The 23,298-nt window shown below is 45.6% G+C and overlaps 1 protein-coding gene across 2 annotated transcripts; it reads right to left on the bottom strand.

Annotated features, from left to right (window-relative positions):
• Positions 1-883: 883 nt before the first annotated feature.
• LOC121463839 (butyrophilin-like protein 9) lies at positions 884-21,845 on the bottom strand. 2 transcript variants are annotated; one of them, XM_041676343.1, is made up of 12 exons: positions 21,820-21,845; positions 21,644-21,700; positions 17,847-17,975; positions 15,638-15,985; positions 13,807-14,088; positions 10,357-10,485; positions 9,611-9,643; positions 9,307-9,327; positions 7,650-7,670; positions 7,466-7,492; positions 3,705-3,731; positions 884-2,792 (listed from the first exon to the last, which is right to left on the bottom strand). In XM_041676343.1, the coding sequence occupies exons 3-12, from the start codon at positions 17,953-17,955 to the stop codon at positions 2,155-2,157; spliced, it is 1,635 nt and encodes a 544-aa protein (XP_041532277.1). In that variant the 5' UTR covers positions 17,956-17,975; positions 21,644-21,700; positions 21,820-21,845; the 3' UTR covers positions 884-2,154. The 2 variants fall into 2 exon arrangements, with proteins under 2 accessions (XP_041532277.1, XP_041532278.1); XM_041676344.1 differs by lacking the exon at positions 9,307-9,327.
• Positions 21,846-23,298: the final 1,453 nt, after the last annotated feature.

The following is a 23,298-nucleotide window of genomic DNA, read 5'->3' as shown; positions in this document are numbered from 1 at the left end:
GTAGATTAGGCTGGCCTCGAAATCAGAGATCCTCAGCCTCTGCCTCCCGAGTGCTAGAATTAAAAGTGTGCCACCACTGCCTGACTATTTGCTTTTTAATGTGATGCTGAGCATCAAACCCAGAGCACATGCTAGGCAAGGCTCTACCACTGAGCTAAGACAAGTGCTCTACCACTGAGCTACATCTCCTGCCCAAGGAGGAAGCCTTTGCTCATCAAGTGGTAGTCATTCAACAGCTGAATCCCGAAAGTGGGCTGTAGCCATCCCTACCCCACTGTGAGTCAACCCATGAGAGACCCTGTCTGGAAATGTTTGTAAAGAGCAGTATTTCCCTGAATGACTACAGCACTAATATTTCACTCAGAAAATCAGCATTCACCTAAGTTTTTAAAAATAGGTTGGGCTCTTAATCATCTTCCTTTGACCTGATGTCTCATCTCATCCTTGAATATGTAAATGTCATCACTTGGTTCATCTTGCAGGTTATCATTGCAAAGATACTTTTCCCTTTCCTTTTTTCCCCCTTAAGGAAGCTCACGGACAATTTTATTAGAGGCTTTTGCAAACTGGGACAGATGAGATTAAAATTCTGGCAGCCACAAGGAGGAGATGAAGAAAAGTCATGCCTTTTAAGTTAGGCATGGGGTACAAATAGAGAGCGCTTTTTGAGAAAAGAAAAAGCATTCCCAAGAAGGGAAGGATGCTAAGGAGCCCTGAAGCCCTTCCCCTTACTTTTAAGAAGTATGCAAGATTGCTACTTAAAACTGTGGAAACTTCTTGCTTTCCAGCAGACTTTGCCCAGTGATTTTAGCAATCATTACTCCTTTTGTCTATACTAATTATTTCCATGATGTAAAGCTAATTGCTTTTTCATTCCCATCCTTTATCATTATCTTTTAGATAGATTTTATTAGATTATTTTTTAAAGGTTCCCCTTTGAAAAAACAGAAAAAGAAAAACAAATTAAAGTGCTGGCATGGACTTATGCATCTGGATTTTAGTTGGTAGCTAATGCTGCATTATTTATTTTTTTAATTTTGGAGATTATAATAAAATTACAGTATTTTTCTCTTCCTCCCCCCTCCCAGTCCTCCCCACATACTGTAACTCTTTACTCACTTTCATATTCGTGGCCTTTTAAAATAATTGTTATTACATGTGTACATGTATATGTGTATACATATATATTCCTAAATACAGCTTATTCAGTCTGTATATTGTTGGCAATATGTATGGTTTTTTTTTTTTTTGAGTAACACTTCATTCTTGCCATCCTAGCCCTTCTCTTGCTGTGCTGGGGAACTAATGTGCTGCCCCAGGGAAAGTGTCCCTGGAGTTGAAGATATGTCATTGTCCCTCAAGTTAGGCAAGCACCCTGACCTCTACCCCAGCCCCATCAGTGCCATTATGGATTTCCATGTTAATAATGCCACACAGAAGGCCAGGGAAGTCACTACAGACTGTAATATGTGTTTTGCTTTTTTTTTAAAAAATTTATTTACTTATTCTAACTGACAAGCAAAAAATGTGTATGTTTGTGGTGGACATGGTTTTCATAAATGTGTGCGTGCTGGATTGGCTAAAGCAGATCAACTGACATCTAGACTACCTCACCTACACTTTTTATGGTGAGAATTCTTAACATTTTCTCTGGTTTTAAAGTATGCACTCCACAGTTACTAATCACAGTTCCCATTTGCCCAGCAGATCTGAACTAGGCTGCTTCCTATCAGTTTCTGCTGACTTTTATTTTATAGCCAAAATGGTCCAAGTTTTGGGCCTTCTTTACCCCAGTCCTGGAATCAGCCATTTCTCCCATTTCGTTTTAGGAAGAAATGATGTTTAACATTCAGATCTAGCCAAAGGTGAACTCATTACTTATGAAATGTCATTACTTCTAGACAGAATATATAAAATTACACAAAATATGCAAAACTATATACAAATTAACAAATACTTCTGACTTCTTTTCCATTCCCACAGTGCACACTCTATAGTCTTGCTATATACATAAAGGGTCTCTTTTTTGCCCGCTGTCCTTAAAATAATTATATATGCACAAGTACATATGCCAAGGGCCTCTGCATGCTTTGGCAGCAAGGGAGCAAAGCGCTGTCCGGGAGTTCAGGACACTGCCTAGACCTGGCCTTAAGGTCAGAGCAGCTCCTCATCATCAGCCCAGGTGGGGTCAAAGGGCTCATAGGGCTGTAGCCAATTGTCATTGTCGTCCTCTTCGAGGGCATGTGGCCCTTTAACCGGCAAAGAGCAGATGGTCAAGGGATCCGGGTGTTCGCTGCCATCGTGGGCTCGAGGCCTGAAGTAGGCGCAGAGCGCCCCAGAGAAAGTATCGGTGAAAGTGAAGATGTGCGAGCCATCAGACGCATTGAAGAAGGACAGCTTCCCTGCCTCATAGTCCAGCAGGATGCCCACCCTCCGGGGAGGCACGCGTAGCGTCAGCGCCACGCGCTGCGGGTCCAGCACGAAGTACTCGCAGCTGTTCCACAGCCCCATCACCCAGTAGCCGGCGGCGGGGCTCAGGCGCACGGACCCCGAGCGCTCCACCGACTCCAGACAGGCGCCCAGGAACCAGCGGCTGCGCCGGCCCACGTTCACCTCCCAGTAGTGGCGGCCGCTGCAGAAGCGCTCCCGGCTCAGCACGCACGTCTGCTCCGAGAACCGCTGCGGGCCATGGACCACAATACTGGGCGCACCCGGTCGGGAGGACACGCTCTTGAGGTCGTCTGAGATCTCCAGGCTAAGGTGCGCTGTGGTGGGATCCAAGGTCACATCCACTGAGCAGAAGATTAGGGTTAGTACCCACTGGGAAAGGTTCAGGTACCTCTCCTTCTTCCCTCACCTCCATCCTTGCCCTGCTCTCCCCCTCCACTCCTTCACTCCTCAGACGTCTAGTTTTTCCAGGTGGACCAACTGGTGGAATAGCAAAAGCACACACTCTGGCACACACCCACTCTTTCAACCATCCCTTTTCCCAGAATGGCACACTCCTGAAGCCCATTCCTTTCCTAACAGAAAAGTCCCGAATCCCATTCTTGGGCTGCAAATAAGGCAGGTTCATGGGGGAGGTTCACTAGCGTGGAGTCAGGTCTTTTGTAGCTTCTGTTTCCTTTGGTTTCACCGCCAGGTCGTCTCCTCTTTACAGCAATTCTAGGACTCTTGAAACTACAGGGAACCTCTGAGACCATCTAATCCAATGACCTACATTCCAGCACCCATGCTCCAAACACATAGCCCCCAAATACCCACCCACCAGATTCTTGAGTCAAAGTCTCCCTACATAACCCAGGCTGGTCTTGACTCGTGACCCCCCTGTTTCAGCCTCCCCATGCTGGGATTTAAGTGTGTGTGATGCCTCTGAGGGGCCCTTCTGAGGAATGATTTGGGAGATTCCTTTCAGACGCTGCCTTTCCTTCTGCACACAGATGCCAGAAGCAGCCTTCCTTCCTACCCTTAGGAAATGAACCCAGTAAACCCCGAAAACTGTGCCTCTTTGTGAACAACTTGTGTTCGAAACGTGTGCACAGGAGAGCATGCAGCAGGCTGTATGTATATTCTGTTCTCACTTCCAGGAGATGGACTTGGCTCCTGGAAAAACCCTTCCTCCAATGTCAGACCCCTCCTCATCCCTTCTGTGCAAGACCCTGCCCACTTGTCACCAGTTGCACTTGGCAGCTTCAGTTACTTACCTGCATATTGCTGGGCCGCTCTCCACTCTGAAAGCAAAGAGAGAGAAGGGACTCAGAGAGCTCAGCCAACAATTCTGGGACCTTGAGGGTGGCTTCCCTTGCTCAAGAGCTGTCCACAAATTAAATAACCTCGTTCCTACCTCTGGACTGGATTGGACAGGGGTCTAATGATTGTGCTGGGTTCTACCAAAGTGGTATGTAACCTCGTTACATTGGGAAGATGGAACACAGAAGCAAGGAGCGAGCAGCCTTGGTACCCTAAAGGATGGAAATGAAACCTATCTCTGCCTGGCCAAGCTCAGTCCTGGAGGCTCTGCTGAATGGGACTCTGTCCTAAGATGCCTTCTAGATACCCAGTCTTCTCTCCACAGTCTCCCTTTTTATTGTGGACCATTCCGAGATTTTTCTCCAGTTTTCTCTTGTTCTGTTTTGGAACAAAGAGTTGATCCAAAGCGATAAAAACATTTTTCAAGTGCTGGGGGATTAACCCTGGACTCGAATCAAAACAGTCCGTGGAATTACACAGAACAGCTTAGTTCTAGCAAAACATTGATTCAATGTTAGTTTGCCTATAAATTTTTAACCATTCATCCAAATCAACTTGAGAATTTTTAAAGGAACTGTGTAAATTTATATTTTTAAAAGTTCATTAACTTTAAGAGGGAAGTAGATATGGAGAAGAAACCTTGAACTTCTAGATGCTATCAAAGCCATAATGGTGAAAACATGGAATTGGGAGGTGAGCCCAGGGACAAGCGCTTCCACACTGAATAGATGCTCAAGGTGAAAGCTTGCCTCCATGGGAGAATTATGGCTGGTATACTAAACGGCACTGAGAAGACCTATTCAGTGCACACAGACAAGTCAGTGCATTATCATCACCTCACACCCAGTGTGCGGACTTCTGTAGGACTGATTGATGACCTATACACGAAACACATTATTGTGCTTTGGATCTGAAACATTCTCCAATGGCCCCGAGTTAAAGGTTTAGTCCAAGCTCTGAGCTATGTGGAACCTTAGTTTCTGGTCTCTCCTGATTCTCTTTTTTGCTTTCTGCCTACCGTGAAACAAGCAGCTTTCTCTACCACATGTTCCTTACTTCCTGCTGCCTTGCCACTGACCCAAGTGACCATGGATTAACTCTGAAACTGAGACCCCAAGAAAACCTTTGCTCACTGGAAGTTTACCGTTTCAGGTATTATGCGGCACTAACAGAAGGCTGAGAAATATAATATAAATTAATAAAAGAAATGATAAGACAGTATACATTGTGGTATCCTTAGCAAAGATCTTCAACTTCAGAAGTAGAAGCCTTAGGTAAAAGTTTGATAAATTAAACTTTACGGAAAGCAATGATCTCTCTTCACTAAGGGGAACTTGGACAAGACTAACAGCAAACGACACAATAGCAAAAAGGAATCCATATTGTTTAATGTTAATAATAATATATGTATATGTTAACAAGGATATATACATAGCCATTATAAAATATATCAATAAGGATATGTGTGTGTGTGTGCATGTGTGTGTGTATGTTCAAAGTCAGCATCTAGAGAGGAGCCAATAATAAAGGAATGAGAAAGTATTTATCCCCATGGGTCAGCAAACCTAGAGAGCTGGGTCACACATTGTGCAGGTGGACAGAGCCTCACCATGGCCGATTGCAGGAGTATGGCTCACTGGGAAACCTTTGTCTATTTGACAGCCTAATCTCCCTTCCCGGCTGTACCTCCTAGAGAAAAGGGTGATAAGACAGCACGCTTCAGGCTTATTCAGTGTGGTTTGTAGTGGTGGGCAGCGAGAACCGGCAGGAAGAAACAGACCCAACACACTATAAAGTGAATATTTAAACAGTGATGCATATATAAAGCAAGGGACAGGCAGCATGAGACTATGAATGATGTTTATACAAGACTAAATAAAATGCATGTGACAGAGTGGAAATTCAGATTTGCAAGAATATATACAAAATTAGATATATATTAGGCTGGTGTTCTTATGGAGGGAATATAGGCCCTTATGGTATTGTTAGGTTCCAAGAAATTCCTTTCCCCAAAGCCTAGCTGATGGAGGAAGGTCATTGGCTAATAAAGGAACTGCTCTGGCCCATTTTATTGGTTAGAGGATAGGTGGGAGGAGTAAACAGAACAAAATGCTGGGAGGAAGAGGAAGTGAGCTCAGAGACTCCACAGCTCTCTCTCGGGAGCAGACGCCTGAGAGAGACGCCATGCCCCGCTCCCGGGATGAAGCTCCGACTCAGGATGGACTAGGCTAGAATCTTCCCGGTAAGCGCACCTTGGGGTGCTACACACAGATGATTAGAAATGGGCTAAATTAATATGTGAGAATTAGCCTAGAAGAGAAATGGGCCAAGCTGTGTTTAAAAGAATACAGTGTCCGTGTAATTATTTCGGGGCATAAGCTAGCCGGGCAGGCGGCCGGGGTGTTGGGGACGCAGCCCCGCCGCCGCCCTTATTACTTCACCTGGCATTTAGACAAAAGCCAGCATTCCCTCAAGGACTTAAGAAGATAGTTCCTGCCTGCTAAAAGGATAGTTCCTAGCAAAAGTGGCATATGGCTGATGCATTTGCCTATGACTGTGGTGCCTATTACCAAATCAAGGTCTATGGTAGCCCCTACGCTCCCTCAGTCTCAGCTGGTTGGTATACCCTGCCCCATACCCTAAACCTCTCCATTCCCTGAGCTTTGCTCCCCCTCCCACAGCTTCTCTGATTCCTATATAGCTCAGCCATTTTGATTCCCTTCTTGGTTCTGCTCTTGTTCTGCTCCTGGATCTCTCTTCTTCCCTCTCTCTTCTCTTTCTCTCTCACTCTGCCTACCCTCCCTGCATGGGCCAGTTCAGTCTGCTCTTCCAGACACCTTTGGCTGTACTCTCTCCCTCATATCTACAATAGAACCCTGCACCTCAACCATACCTAGGAGTGGCCATGTTCTCATTTTCATTCAGGTATGAAGAGATGTATTTACATATATAATAGCATGTCTACTTTAAACCCACAGGCAGTTTGAGGGTGAGCACCAGAAATTCAGGAGATTATGCTGTGTAATCAGGACTGAAAGCAATGTTTTCCCAAATGTAGCCTCTGGACAATAAATATAACATATAATATAAATTATATGGATAATTTATATATGATATAAAATAATAAATTTGTATAAATAAATATTTAAATGCATATTTTACATAAACGTATAAATTATACCTAAACGAATATATAATTATGATAAATGTAAATAAATATAAAAGTGAAACCTGGGTCTGACTTCTACCAAGTAAAATATACATAATAGAGCATGTGAATTGTAGGAGAGAAGGTGGAAGCACCAGAGAGACTATGATGCTGCCATGAACAGAGAGGAACAGGAAAGATAACTTGACTTAAGTTTTTTTCATTTGTTTGTTTTGCTTTACAATGGTGTGAAAACCATTTGTATTCATTAGAAACCATACTTGGAACTTTGATCTTTTCTCAGTCTGGTGGAGATGCTGGGAAGCCACAGGGAGTCACCACCCCAGACAATCACGTGATTAGAAGGGACCTATCCAACACCCCAGCACTGTGCTGCTCACATTTCTAACTTCGAACATTTTCAATGTACAATTCACAGTATGTCTTCAATTCACTTGTAAATGGAAAATGTCCTAAGTTGGAAATGCATTTAGAGGGATGTGATTCAAACATGCCAAGTCAGGGAGCCCACTGAGATGCAGTGGGAGAGAAGGGGGCTTTACTCACCAGCCTGGCCTTCGGACCTTCTCCAGTCTGAAGGAGCAAAGGAAAAGGAGAATTGGTGTCACAGTCTAATCCTCCCTTCCCTCACCACCCACAGTCAGCGTCGTTCTGGCCAGGGTATCATACGTGGGCAGCCAGGTACAAAGACAGGACAGGAAGTAATAGTTCTGGTGTGGAGGGAACTTACCAAGCTCTGTCTGAAGTCTCTCTGCAAGAAAAACAGAGAGAAACATCAACCTTCTGAGGCAAAGATTAAGGAACCTTGGTGTGGGAAGTCCTTCTTTGTTAAGTCTTGCCTTTCTTTGTTAATGAATAAAGAAGCTAATGAAGGCCTATGACGGGGCAGAATAGAGCAAGGTGGGAATTTCAAGCAGAGATAGAGGAGAAAAGAAGGAGTCAGAAAGAGACCATGTAGCTGCCGAAGGAGACAGATGCTCTGGAGTCTTACTGGTAAACCACGAGCTTCAAGGTAAAATATAAAAATAATAGGAATGGGTTAATTTAACATGTAAGAGTTAGTTAATAAGAAGCCCAAGCTATTGGCTAACTAGTGCTGTAATTAATACAGTTTCTGTGTGATTTTTCGGGTCAGGGCAGCCTCATGTTCATACAAATGAGCAGTCTCTGCCTACAGATCCTTAATCTGAAACTATTTGTGACTGCAACTCTCTCCTTGATGCCACATTGCCCTGCAGAAGGAGGCTCATCCCCAGCATTCCAGAGCGTTTAGCCTGTCTTCATTTCAGAGGAAGAAATCAACAGGCAGTGGGCCAGGGAGGGAAAACAGCCTTGGTTCTAAATGTTTTTTTTTTTTCTCAAGGCTCTGATCTAGTTGGAGAGGGGGGTTTATTCTTTCTGAAATCACAAGATTTACCTGGTGTAAGGGGGAGGAGGGGAGGTGGGAAGGCAGAGCACATGATTAAGCCCAGGATCGGGCACAGCCTATGTGATTTGGGGATCTTTGCTGAATACTTCGTTTAAAGACAGAAAGGGCAATTATTTCTCCCGCCTAGATGGAAAGGATCCAACTCTGTCTCCATAACACGGTCCTCTGGTCTCTCCATCCTTTGGATTCTTTGGAAAACAATCAATGTACTAATTCAGACTGTGATGTTGACTCACTGAAGTGGTTTTGCTTAGTAGGATTGAATAGGCAGCAATACAGGGCTCTCTACTCTTTCAGTTTTATCTGGAGTTTTGACAGGGCAGTCAAATTTTGGTTCTCTGGATCTTCGATCTAATTATGGGGGCCTTCTCCATCTCCCCTTTATTTGGGATCACTAACCTCCTTTGCTTTTTTGAGACAGGATCTCTCTCTGCAGCATGGCCTGAAAGTTACCAACCCCCTTGGGTCTGCCTCACTAGTGGAATACTGGGATTTCCAGCCTTTACCAAGGAGCTCAGGTTCCTCAACTTCCTTTGTATGGCCTTTAGCTATACCACACCGCTCCATGGTTTTATGTTGGTGTGTTCTGAAGAGAGGAAAAGTAATTTACCAGAGCATTCCCATTTTCGTGCAAGTTCAAGGATCTTTCTTCAGAGTGGCATTTGGGTTAAAAAAGATGGATCTCAGGAACATGAACTGGAGGGAGTAAAGACTCCAGCAGGGTCTCTTTAGAGGTTCTTCTATTGAATGAACCCTGAAGCGGGGTGCCCACAGGCACCCCATCTCAGTCTGATCGAAGAAGAAGAGGTACACAAAGCCAGATCGAGAACCAGATGGGTGTCCTCCTTCTCTTCCTCTAAGGAGCCTAGTGCCTTGAATGCCCCTTTCTGCTCCAGAGCTGGCCAGCTAAACCCACTTGTTCTGCAGCCTGCCCTGTGGTGCGGAACCTGGAACTTACCCAACCGTGCAATCAGTCTTCCTGAAGACAAAAGAGAGAAAAGATGCTCTCAGAATGGGGAATGACCAGACAGAGCAGATTATGAATATGGGTACCTCGCTCCCCTAAGGTGTGCAGATTCAGCCCTATGCATCCGGAAGTTCATTTGGGTGCCTGGACACTGTCAATCCGAGCAAACCCTGTCCTCCCCTTTCTACCCTTCTCCTAGATGCCCCCTCTAAGACTGAGGCCCTTGCCTTGGAAACCCAGCAGGTCCCTGGACCCTGCTCTGGGACATGGGGAGAGAGCATCTCTGCTAGCTTACCTCTGTCCTTTTCTTCCTGCTTCTTCAGCTTTTCTGAAAGAAAGAATGAATGGGGAAAGCTGAGTCCTACCCGAAACTGGCTGTCCTTCCAGTCTGGGTTGCCTTCTGCTTTTATGTCCCTTCATACCTCCCCATACCTCACCCCTTTCCTATTGAGAGACTAGCAGACGGATAGGGAGGGGGATCGTGGCTAGGTAATTAAGATGGCAAATTTCCAAGATGACCAGCTTCTTCCTCAGCCTCCTGACTTGAGACAAAAGCCTAGCAGCTTTTGCCTCCCACTGGCAGGCCTGCTGGTGGACTGGCTCAACAAGGTCTGATCACAACAGCACATTTGCATTCCAATCAAGCATCCTATCTGTCCTCAAACTGACCAACTCTAAAGTAGGAGAGGAAGACTCTTCAGTGGCTTTAAAACTCCAGCTCTCCGGAAGAGATCGGATTTTTTCGACTTTTTGGGTTCTGCCTCCCCATCCCCTGGCTACCACCTCCTGCTCCCTCCCTAGCCCTTAGCTTCACAGAGGGTCTTTTTCTCTGTCTGTTGTCTGTGTGTGTTTCCTCAATAAATGCCGTTTTCAGCTGTCTGCGGTGCTTGAAATTTCTCTGCTGCAGACTCCACCCTCACCCCCCAACCCACCTCCCACCCCCGCTTTTTAGTTCTCTAACTGGCAGAGAAAACAGACCGGGTCCAGACCATTAGACTGCATCGCTATGGAGCAAATCCAGCTCCAGGGCCTGAGTCATACCTTGGGAGCACCGCTTCTTGTAAAAGTACTGCAGCGCCAGGATGGTGAGCACAGCCAAACTGAGTGGGAGGGCTGCCAGGGTTCCCAGGAATGCTTTCTTCCAGGGGGACGTTCTGGGTAGGAATACATCTGGAAGACATGTCTCATGGGGTTTGTTGTCTCGACTTAGGCACCACTAGCCACTGAAACAAGACTATCTTGGACCTCACATCCCGGAAAGCCTTGAGGGACCTTAGGATGGCCGGTTACACCTTCCGTGCGAGCCCCTGTAGCCAGGCATGAACTAGACATGAGGGCAGTTGAGCAACCTTCACTCCAGGTAGGATCTGGTGCAACGGCAGGACTTGGACTGGTGTGAGCATGGGCAGAGAGAAGGGAGCACTGTGAACTGAAGATGAATGACAGGTCTTGGTATACCCCTTTCCTCATATAACCGGGAGATAACTTCTTCTGGCTCTGATGCTACCTTTCAATGAATCCAAAGTGTTTTGCTTTTGAAAACCAGTGAGCTGTTCTATCTGGTTGGAGAATCCACAGGTTGTCACCTGCTTCCTGACATTTATCTCAGTTCTCACAGCACTGGAAGAATTCCCAACAAAGCCAATAGTTTAACCACAGCTGCTTCCCGAACAATCCCCAAGGAAAGGATGCCACTTGTGGCTGCATGCAGGCCAGGGCAGCTCCAAGATTGACCAGAAGATGAGGGGATGAGGGCAAAACTGGAGCGTGACCCTGAAGAAACAGCTGTGTCGGTTTAATAAGGTTTGTGTCTGTGTGATCTAATTATTCAGAGGTAACACACTATCTCAGAAGGATGTTTCTCTAAAAGTATATTTTTAACCTCTAAGTACAGTAAATTGAGCCTGAGATCACAGTGGTTAAAAGCCCTGGTAGCTTTTCTGGGGTCTCATGAGAGAGACAGGCTTTGTATCAAGGAGCTAAATCCTAGCCCTCATCTTAGCCACACCTATGTGCACATCAGTGTCCATTTCTAACACGTTTTCATTGTCCCATGCTGTTCACCAAACACTGACACCTCATTCACTCTTAGCCTCTAGGCTTTTCACAACTTCTACTTGACTCTCTAGATGAACTTGACTGTTCTGGGTACCTTGGCATTATGTCCAAGTTAATCATCCCCCCAAAAAGAAACTGCATGGAACCAACCGATTCCGATGTAAAGCACAAGAGGGTTTTTAATATTCCAACTAGAGTTTGGACCACACCTCCAGCAGTGGGTGAGGGAAGGGCAGTCCCAAGCCCAGGAAGCGGGGAGAACTTTTAAAGGGGAAATGCCACAATCCAGGGAGTTTGTGTCCTGTCATCTTGGGCTTGTGCAAGGAGGGCATAGGGTAAGGTGGTTTCTGAAACTATTGGTCAGTTTTGGGGTGCAAAAACCCTAACAAAGAGCCATTAATAACTGACAAGGTATCTTCAAAGATAGAATACCTTCTAGAAACATCTGAACCTCATTATTATTTTTTTTTAATTTTTCGAGACAGGGTTTCCCCGTCCTGGAACTAGCTCTTGAAGATCAGGCTGACCTCAAACTCACAGAGATCCACCTGTCTCTGCCTCCCGAGTGCTGGGATTAAAGGTGTGCACCACCACCATGTGCCTGGACCTCGTTAAATTTTATGGCCCTGCTCCTTAGCTCCTTAAGGGGCTATTTTCAGGATATCCTTTACAGTTCTGCTATTGAAACACGTTTCTGGAGCTGAGATCAGCCACCACTCATTATGTGGCTTAAGATGAAGCCCCTTCTTTAGAAGAAGTTTGCGAAGTAAAATCCTCACATATGTAAGTAAAGTCACATAGTGTTTTTTTCCTTTTGAGTCTGGTTTGTTTTGCTTAGCACTTGTAGTCTTTTTTTGTGTGTGTTAGTTTTCTAGAACTCTATTTTCATGGTCTTGTATGAAGGGGTTGGCCACACTAGATTTATCCTTCCCATACAGCTTTCCCTCATCTGCTGTTTCCCTGACTTGGTGGCTAGACCTAGGCCCCCTTTGGTCTCTCCACCTGATATCCATTAAGAGCAGTGGACTTGTGCGAGTACATACATATCTAAAGGTCTATACATGTAACCTTAATAATAAACTATAAATGGTATGAATATATATATATATATGGATCTAAAAAGGAAACAAAGGAAGGAAGGAAATCCAAACTTTTGCTGATATTAAAAGAAATTAGTAGCTCTCAGTTTCCCTTTAGGATTTTTTTTTTTTTTTGCAAATTGCTTATTCCTCTGAGAAGCAAGTAAGTCTATTTGAAAGCTAAACAACTTCGACAGCTTTATAACCTAGGACTGTTGTTCTTCAGGACTTTCTATCTGACATGCAAACATCCAGGACAAGACATCCAAATCCTTTCATGCTCTGGGAATTTAAATTTGGGGTCCAGCTCCAGGCTGTAGCTTCATGCTTGCCTTAGAGATGGGTGTACTTTATTTTCCCTTTGGATAAAGACAGCCAACACAGACTTCCCCCACCACCCAGCTACCAGGGGACTGTAGAATGATCTGTGCATGACAAATAATGCTGCCGAGTCCACCCGCTTAGGGGCTTGTTACAGTTTGTCTTGAGATCATGCATGCAGTAGGTTGTATCTGCCTGATAAAAAGGAAGATGGTGTTTTCTAACTATTGATTTAGATTTACAGGAAAAAATAACCCATAGGTTAGATTGGTTTTCAAGGCTTAAAACAATAAAGGGTCAGAAAGATGGGTCAGCAGTTAAGAGAACTTGCTACTCTTCTAGAAGACCTATATTTGGTTCTCAGCACCCACATGGATGCTAACAACCCTTGGTAACTACAATTTCAGGGGATCTTATGATCTTTTCTGGCCTCTGAGTGCACCAAGCACGCAATTGGCGCACAGACATACATGCAGGCCAACAGCCATACACAGAAAATAAAATAAAATTTAACACTGTGGACTTTGAAACCAAGCAATGGATGAAATTTCAACTCTTCGCCTGAACATCTGTTGACCCGAGTCACCTTTTTATAACCCAGAGCTACATGACGTCATCCCCAGGTGCCTTCTTCTGCTTCTCGGGTCTCTCCAGCACTCCCACCTTCTAGGGCATGCTCTTAGTCACTTGTTTTATCATCTGAATCCCTCCTGGGACGGGAGCCATGGTGTCGGGATTTGGGGTTCTACAAGTAGTGGCTTGAGGGATGATGTTAGTAACAGATGAGTTCCTATGATTACCTATAATGAGCCTTACAAGTTTGTTGCATGACCTATGGTATAGAAATGCTGCTTCTCGGGCCTCCTCACTTACTGCTTGGTTGTCAGCTGCACTCTCAGAGTTACTCTTAGCCAAGTAGATTCAGGTTTCAAAGCCAACCCACCCCATACCCAGCAAGGCCTCAGAATCCCGGGCCAACCAACATGGAACTTTTGATGATCAGAAGGATACGTGTGAGCCGGTGCTTACTGACCTGAAATCTGGAGCACAAACTCTTTCTTCTGGGCTAGCAAGGGGTTCTGGATTGAGCAAGACACGTTACTATGAGCCCCTCCTTGGACAGTCACAGATGTGTTCAGACTGAACAAGCCCTGGGCATTCCGAATGATGGCTTCAGACTCTGGAGGAAGGCACTGCCCCCTGTGGTCTCTCCACTGAACCTTGGGCTTGGGGTACCAGCCACTGGAACTGCATCGCAGCCGAATGCCTCCTTCGTTGAAGCCCTCAAGGGAGATGAGTGGGTCTGAGCCCAACCCTGGGAAAGCAGGAGTGGGGAAGATCAGGTTTACTTCTAGAAGCTCTGCATACAGTTCATGCTGCTGTTCACCATCTGAGATCAAAATATGACGTCAGGAATTATGACTACTCTTCTTATCGCGTTTGTGAGCTCACAGCCCTCCAGCTATGAACTGCCAAAGAACAGTTTAGATTAGGCAGGGATATTAGGAAATTTTCAGAGGAAGGCTATATGTATTTAGTTATAATGTGCAATAAATGACCCCACTACAATGAAGAGTTGTCACGCCCAGAATTTCAATAGACTATCCTCTGTTAATTTTCACTAAATCTCAAATGCCTATGACATATGCAATTCTTTCACAGTCAAATAGAGCTGGCTCTGTTATCTATATAGCTATCATTTGTCATTTAAGTATCAATTTATGTGCTAAGAGTCAAATCCAGCTCTTGTTCACCTATGTAAACATCCTCTCACTGACCTATATCCCCAGCCATATATTTTAAAACTTATAAAATATCAATATGTGTGTATGTATGTGTGTACAATATATCTTAAGTCCATTTTTGTTGGTAGTATGTATATAGCTTTAAGGCTGACCACTCAGCATGTATGTGACAATAATCCTCAAAGAAAAAAAGGTTTATCAACTCGAGAGTGGGGGGGGGTATGGGAGGGGTATGAGAGAGAGACTCTGGAAAGGGTTGGAGAGAGAAAAGAAGGGGAAGAATAGTGATGCAATTCTATTTAAATCAAAAATATATTGGAATATTAATGTCTAAATACTAATGATATATAAAATATCAGGAAAGCCCCAGACTTTTCTCCACTAATTTTTATTCCTTAAGTCCTTACTACTTAGATAATCAAATCTATTAGCTTCTAGCTTGTGCTGTTTACATTTCTTTCTATGTTAGTCCCCTTTATTTCTTGTTCATAAAAATATACATCATTAAATTTCTTTACATGAGTTTTCCCATCTTCCTAATGGATTCTAGTAATCCCTTCACATCTGCTCATTGAGCTCCTTGTCTTTCTAGCTTCAGAATGTGGACAGTGGTGATGGAGCCCTTTCAGCTCCTATGCGCTACCTTTCAGGAAACTTCAGTGCTCAAGAAACTCTAAGTAATACTGCGCAAACGAATCTTGCACAAATGCCTGTTATACCTTGATGTCACTTTGAGTCACCTTGTCCTTAAAGGCTAAAATTACCCTTTCAGCTGTTTTGAAGTTATTCAATATTTTTTTTATAACTTTTCTCCCTTTTATTTGCTGCCTATAGATTTTATAAGATTTCTTTCCTCTTTTTTAACTTCTAAAAAACCTTTTTTTCTTTCTTTCTTTCCTGGTACTGGGGATTGAACCATGGCCTCGTGCATGCTAGGCAGGCACTGGATGGATGTCTGAAATATCTCTTCAAACCCTACCTGATGTTTTAACATAGTGTGTGTGTTTGTTCTCAATCTGAGATTTCCCCCACGCCATTCTGTCTCCTGGCTTGTAAGGCAGCTCTATCCAATCCGATCCTTTCCTCCGTCTCCTTCTCCTGGCTAACTCCAGAACATACCTGCTACTTCCAGCTCCCACATAGCTTCTCCAGAGAAGTTGTGGGAAAGAAAGCGGCACCCATATTGGCCCTCATCGGAGGGAATAACGCTATGGACATGCAGGGTCACGCTGCCATCCATGATGTCATTCGCTTCGAATACGGTCCTGTTGCGGAACTCTGGCATCTGCGGGTCGGAGAGCCCCTGCTGTTCCTGGTACAGGTACACCACGTTTGAGACCTGGGTCCGGAACCAGCGGATCTCCATGTGCTCTGCATCCTGGTATGGCGACAAGTGGCACGGGAACTCAGCCGTTTCCCCAACAAGGGCCAACATGGAGTCTCCAGGGCCCAGCACCTTGACCTCGTCTAGGACAACAATTCAAAACAATAGCCAAGATCAACCCACGTGAAACTCAAGTTTTTAAAATTCACTTCCCTTTGCAGATCAGAAATCTACAGCAAATTATCCAAATGACAATGATGAGTTGCTCTCCAAGGACAACCCGTGTGGTTTCCTGGAGAAAAAATCGTCATGATAAAAGCCAGAGTGTAAGTTAAAATACATTATATACACACATTCCAACCAAGTGCACTGTGCAGGGCTGGACTGGTTGGTTACTGGTTTGAATCAATCAAGAGTAGATGCTATTTGGGGAGCTGTGTAAATATGGTCAGGGGAGCACACTAAATGCAATGTTTGACAAAAAAATTATGTCTGTGATATAGAATAGAGAACTTGCATATTTGTGCAAGTGCATAAGAAAAATATCTTGGAAGGGAGACGCCATATGGCTGATGGCGGTGATTTCTGCGCAATGAGAATGGAAAGTCTTATTTTGTCCATGTCTTGGTTCGAATTTCTTTTGCTGTGATAACTGCCATGTCTGAAAGCAAACTGAGGAGGAAAGGACTTATTTCATATTACAGGCAAGTCAAAGCAGAGACTCAAGGCAAGAGCCTAAACTCAGGAACTGAAGCAGAGGTCATGGAGGAATGCTGTCTACTGTCTTTGTTCTCCATAGACTGCCCAGCCTATTTCTTCCATACCCCTGGAACCCCTGCGCAAGGTGGTACTGCACACAACGGGCTGGGCCCTCCCATATCAATTATTAATTTTAAAATGCACAGGCTTGCATGCAGGCTGTTCTTATGGAGGCATCTTCTCAAGTACGCTTCCCTCTACTCAGGTACCTCTGACTTGTGTCAAATTGACAATAAACTAGCTAGGACAGGCGGGTTCACAGTGTTTATCAATAGAATGCACATGTACAGCTTCTACAAAAACAAAATATACAGGAAAATAACCTATGGGCCTGCTGTGCTCCGTCGATTTTAATATTTAAACACCCACTGAGTTCTGCGACTGAGAGACTTGTCACCACCTTTCTCTTGGACATTTCTCTTCTTCCGTGAGGTTGCCAGGTGCTCTCTCTGCTGTCCTTAAATTAGTCCATTTCTTCCTTTCCAAACTCAGCTACAACTTCTTCCCCAAGCTTACACATCCCAGATCTCCCTCCCCATCCTTTGCTTTGCCCCATAGATCATATGTCAATTTGGACAAAACCTTTTGCCTCCTGGATGATTGCTGGCCAATCCCAACCACCCTCCTACACGTTCGCTCTCCAGGGTCTCTTCAGCCCGCTTTCTCACACACCTGAGGTCTCTCTGTCATCCCCCCTTCTTTCTCTCTTCACCCCACCCCAGTTCATCCTCCATCTATTTCCTTCCCAAAGAATGTGTTCTTTGCAAAGCTTTCCAGGGAAAGAGAATTGCTCTTAGCTGTGCTTATCTTTGCTCCTGGGAGTGTATATGGGAAACAGGGGCTGGTGGACGGATGGAAGAACATCAAGTGCTGTGGCCCTTTAACAGCTGGTATGGAAGTAGGGAATGGTGAGATGTAACTGCAATCCCCCCCCCCCCCCCCGCACTGGGGAGGCTGAAGCGTGGGGATCGTGAATTCCAGGCCCCCCTGGGCTGCACAGCAGGAACCTGTCTCAAAAGCAAAGCAAAACAACAAAAACAAAAACAATGACAAAAACAAATAAAAAAATAAACCGAACAAACAACAAACAAAAAATTCAAAACCTTGCATGGGAATACTTTACATTTTAGCAGTTAGTATGGCCTGCTGCTGCACTATGAGGGCCCATTCCCAGAGGGCACCCAGCAAAGAAACTCATATCCTACCTGGGTGCACTGAATATGGCTGCAGGCCAAAATACATTACCTGAATCTACCTCACCCAAGCAGAGGATGAGGAGAAAATGGGTGAAGAAGATGCTCCTGCGCCAAGGCACTTCCTTCAGAAACCCCACAAACACTGAGAGATCTGCCATCTGTCAGCAGTGCGGGCCACCTAGAAAGCAATAAACATGCTAGGTGACGTGGGCAGTGAGCCTCCGCCCAGCAGGCTTGAGGTCAGCTGCTGTCTTGGTTATTTGTTGTTTTCTGATTTTGGAGTTTTCACATCAGGCCTATGGCTTCTTTTAAACCCTGAGGGGACATGAGAACTGCTTCTAATTTTACCAGGTGATGTTGTTATCATTGGGCTTGTTGGAATTCATGGAACTGTGAGCAGACAGGACTGAAGGGTCCCAGAGGAAGCCAAGTATTGTTTAGAGTCAGGAATGGAGCCATACAATGTGTGGGTGCTCAGTATCACCCTCCTCTGGGTTAGGGACACACCCCCAGGGAATGGGAAATCTCAGAAGAATCTCAAATGCAATTTTATCTCCCTTCCTCCCCACCACCCACCACTGTGTACAATTTTCCTTGCCCTGGAACATCCGGTTTGTAAAACAGAAGAACAGAGAATTGGTTTTTTTTTTCAATCCAAAACAGAGTATATATCTGGTGGCTGCCGCCAACTTTTTGGACATTCTGGGACAATTTCATCTATTCTGATCCCTTAGGTAGTGCTTTCAGGGAGTTAGCTAGTCACTGTTCTTGTGTTTATAGCATCCATAGGCCCAGCTGATAAAGGCAGACCTCTGGCAAGCCCTTCTCCCTCCTGTGGTCCAGAAGACTAAGACTCGTCCCACACAGAGCTATCTCCTCTAGTTCAAAGTCCCCCTTGGGCTCTGTGTTAGCATCTAAACCTAGCAGCCAGCCAGTCTCATGTGGTTACCCATCTTGGAGTGCATCAAGTCTCTCCACATAGCTTCTTTACTTAGTTGTAGGATTTATAGCAGGTTTTGTAGCTGAAGGAACCCCAATGTTTGTGCTTGAGCAATGGAAGGACCCAACGACAAAGGGAAAGCTTAAGGCTTCTGTGAGTTGACAAGATGTTGTTTAAATTGCATGTGGTGGTGCACACCTGTATCCCAGCATGCAGAAGGCTGAGGCAAAGAATCATGAATGTAAAGAGAGCCCGGGCTACATAGTCAGACCCTGTCTCAAGCGTAGAGATAAAAAAATACTCTATAGATAGAAGTTGCCACCTTCTCCCTCTGTGTCCATGTTCAAAACATCAGTTTGCCACTGTCTTCTAGAAACTGTTTATCCCATCACAACAGTTCCTCCAGGGAAGGATTAGTCAGTGGATTTTTATTCTCTATCCCAACTCACTTTTCTACTCGTGTCTTTTGCCACCCTATTTTCCTGTTTGCAATGGCTTAGTGACGCTTGCATAGCATTTCCTCCTGCCACACCACGTCTGCAAAACCCTTGGCAAAAGATGTAGAATTCTACAGTAGAGAAGCAGTCAGAGAAGAAGGAATTGATGAGGGCTTCTCAGAGTGGCCCCTGGGCTAGAAGGACCAGACAGGTAGGAACACAATAGTGGGGTGGGGAGGGCAATGGTCTGAGAAGTAAATGTGCCAGGTCCTGGGGCTTTGGAGCTCAGACTCAGATGTTGCAGAGGGAAGACAGAGGAGCAAGTTGGGGCCACTCCCTCTGTGTTTCCCTTTAGAGGGAGGAGGGCAGAAAGCCCTCTGGAGCCAACTTGTCTGTTTGGATGGTCAGAACTTAGTGAGGTCATTAAGTTGTGCAACAACTAACAAGACCAGAGGTCCTGAGCAGAGAGCAAAGCTCTGGAGGAAAGTAAGGCCTCTTGTCTGTGGCTGAAGATGGACGTGTGTATGTGTCTATCTGTGGCATCTCTGGCAAGTGGCAGCAACGCATCCGAAGCCACGCTGGCTTTGTGTTCATCCCTCATCTTGTTTCCTTCCCTTCTCTTTTGTGCCTCAGCCCTGTGGACTGGACAGAGCTTAGAGTCCCCAAAAGAGCAAAGCCACATGGGACCCACCACCACTCAGATAGCAGCTCGCAAAGCAATGGAACCAAGGTTGTATTTACGGGTCCAGTTGGGTGAGCTCCAATGTGAGGAATTAGTCAGCTGCGTCAAGTGGTGTCATGGGTCCACTCAAGAGAGGCTGCCAGGGCATCAGACGGGAGCCTAGTGAACCCTTGCTCTGGTTAGTCTAGAAAGAGCGTCTGTTCTTTCCCAAGGGGTAAGCAAGGGGCGGGGGAAGTGCGTTTCAGAACCACTAGAGGATTCCCTGTTTTCTGCTGTCATTTCTCTGTTGTGATATACACACACACACGTTCCACCACCAAAGCCACAGGAAAAGAGGCTGAAAACACAGGGAGCACATGTACACACAGCCCGCCCCCATGCACACGCAACTCATCCATAAGCCCACAACAATAAAACTAACATAAATGGAGCACTTATTCATCCAACACTCACCCACACCATCGGTATTACTACTTTGACCGATAAGCTCAAATTACATGGGGGCCCCTTTGCACACAGCTATTGGGTGGTAGAGTGAAGTTCCTGTGTGCACAGCGCCTGTTTTCTCTGATCCAGCTTCCCACCAGCTGTGTTGTGTCAGGTCTGGCTTCAGCTTTCTTGCGCATCAATAACCTGAAACCATAACGCTGTTAGGGACCGCCCAGCCGCGAGCAGCGCTATGCCCAGCTGCGCTGAAGAAGAGACTAGACCACAGGGTATCCAGCTCCAAAACCAATCAACTAGTGAATTCAAATTGTACTGCTAATTAAAGAAACTTAAATCAAAGTGTCCCTAAGAACTTTGTCACTCGCATCGTCTCAGATGGGAGTCACGGATACTTAGTCCCTGTTCAGTATTCAGGGGAGTCTGCTGGATAACCTTTCTTTCGTTGGAAGCCAGTGGTCTGGCGACTTCCCGAAGGGAATAGAAGAGATTCTCCTAAAGTGACTTCGTGGCAAAACACCACATCCCTCCCCACAGTTGCCTTGATGTCCCTTCCCACCTGCCCTTCAGCTACAGGTGCCAACCCTTCCAGGAGTGCAGCTGTTCCCTAAAAGGAAACATTTTTTAGTTCCAGCCATTTGCACCAAGGTTGAAACAGGCTGCAGATTCTGACTCTGGTGGAGACTTTGGCTGGAGAAAGGAAGAAGCTAGACATGTTGAATATGGGGTGAAGATGGAGACCTTGGTGAAGGGGCCTCAGATCTAGCTAAGTTGTGTTGGTGGGGACCATAGTCTCACTGCTCTGCTGGGAGCCCCTGGGATGTCCCTTTCTGAAGACATGAAGGATGAAGGGCTCCTCGTGCACACTGGTATCGAAGGCCATCTCTCACCTCTTCTGTTTGACTGCTCTTTTGCAAACAGCAGTTGGTGTGTTTCATCTTGCTGCTACCCACATAAGCTCCAGTGGGCAATGAGCCTTACACACTTCCCTCCTCTTTCCCACTCCAGTGTCCACTTCTACTCGGTAGCCTACACTGGTGTGATTGTAGTTAGATTTCCACCCTCTTAGTCTCTAGGGCCTGAGCTGCTTTCAGAGGGGAGTCCCGAAAGAATGAACCCTTTTCATCTGCAGCGGGGAAAGAATGCATCTGAGTCTTGCCTCCTCGGAGGGCCCAGCCTGAATGGGCATCTCTGCTAAGACACCCAAAACACCTCACAAAACCACCAGGATCAGGCAATAAAAGCTTCTCTCTATGATATGCCTCCCCCAGGGCCTCACTCTGTCCTCTGCTTTCTAGAAGGTTCTAGAAGGTTCATACAGGTGTTACAAAGGAGCCACATACCTTTCAGGAAACAGCGAAAGGGCCAAGTGGCAGATGGGCGCTGGTAATCTTGTCTCCCTGTAAAAGGGATGATAGTGAAGTGTTAGTCCCTGAAGCTTAAGATTCTTTTGACGCGGACTGGCAGCTGAGCTCAGGAAGCGGGGTGCAGTTTATGAATGACAGAAATACTCACCCACCTTCCACCTTAGGCCATAAGCCCTTGACTCTGCCCTTTGTTATAAAAACCAGAATAGACAGAACAAAACGAGGAAGTCTCCGTCATATCCTGTCCCTGTGAGGAAAATCACAAGTTAAATTCCCATAGAAAATATCTCTCCAGGGTCTTAGAAAGAGGCCAAAGGTACCTGAGAACTTTATCAGAACAGGCTGTATCTGCAGAGGCTAAGAGGGTGGAGCCCAAGCTAGCCACCCAGGATCGCTGGGTGGGTCAAGCTGAACATCCAGGGAGCACCACAGTTATCCCAGGCTCTCTTCCTGGTCACATTGAAAGACCCAGAGACTGGGCTCCAATCTCCATTAAGAGTTGAAAAATGCTTTCGTGCCCAGCTCCTACTTAACCCATCATATTCCTCCGCAGGGAAATCACCGGCAAGGAAGTAACCTGGGAACGTTGCCACAAGCAGACTAACAACAGCTGTGCACACACAGCTTGGAAGCGGTGGGGTATACACATCTCTATGGCGAAGCTGAGCTCCACATGGAGCTGACTGGAAATAGAAGAGAGGCTGGCTAGAGGTGGGAGAACCCACTCCTCTCTCGAGTTTGTCAGAGAAGGTCTGTTCCTCCTCTTCAAGTCTCTCCAGCCATTAGATTCAGCTCTGTCTGCACCTCCAACCCTCATCCTTGCTTTTCCAACCTTTGCTCTTTGCGTTCTTGCCTCCTACTCTCTCCACTGAGCAGAGAAGCAGCTTTTGCACTCACTACCCATGCACGGGATATCCTATCTGCCTCTTTTCTGTCCATCAGCACTTTTCCCAAAGATCCTGCTCAAAATTCCTGCCGGGTGGGTGAATCTGACCTCTTCCTGTGTGCATGCCTCTTTCTTCTCAGTCCTGATAAGGGGATCTGTGAATGGGACCACCACAACCATCAGAGTAACGGTCCACAGGAGGCGAGAAGGTAGTTTGGTTGAATACAACTAGTAGCCCATGTTGGCTCAAACTTTGGGAGTGTTTTTAAGTAGTTTATTTTAGGCATATTTAAGCACAACACAATTTAGTGAAAACTTTTCTGACAATCATTAACTCAATCCCATGTGCATAATAAGTCACAAAATAGGCTAAATAAAGATTCTGTGTGACTACATAGAAACCCCTTAGAAAGTACACATAAACCTGCAATAAAGATGGGTTCTATAGATTGCCTGAGAAAAGCAAGCTTACAATAAGGATCTGAGGGAGGACAGCCGTGGGGGTGGGGTCTCAGTCACACATATAGTGCAAAGGCCATCAGGCTATTAACCATGTCTACTCACAGCCTCCTTGGGCAGCTAAATGGTTATGCATTTCTTCTTTTGAGGGAACAACCCTGTATGTTTAATACTCCAGGTTCCCCTAGTGTTCATCTGTGAGCCCAAGGACCTCTTTTTCTCCTCTATCTCCCCCCCCCCCCCATTTTTAAGAAAAAAAGGATGGTGTGACAGAGGCTAAGATTGA

The sequence above is a fragment of the Microtus oregoni genome, unplaced genomic scaffold (genome assembly GCF_018167655.1).
Source record: "Microtus oregoni isolate MIOR12 unplaced genomic scaffold, Mior012 000027F_ref0000203, whole genome shotgun sequence".
Taxonomy (NCBI): Eukaryota; Metazoa; Chordata; class Mammalia; order Rodentia; family Cricetidae; genus Microtus; species Microtus oregoni.
This window is presented reverse-complemented; position numbering and strand designations above follow the sequence as displayed.

Coding starts and splice junctions, on each gene's coding strand:
- LOC121463839 (XM_041676343.1), bottom strand. CDS start 17,955: ATGGCAGATCTCTCAGTGTTTGTGGGGTTTCTGAAGGAAGTGCCTTGG. Junction 7,671..9,306: donor AAGACTGATTGCACGGTTGG/GTAAGTTCCAGG, acceptor TTTTTCTTGCAG/AGAGACTTCAGACAGAGCTT. Junction 3,732..7,465: donor AAGGTCCGAAGGCCAGGCTG/GTGAGTAAAGCC, acceptor CTTTGCTTTCAG/AGTGGAGAGCGGCCCAGCAA.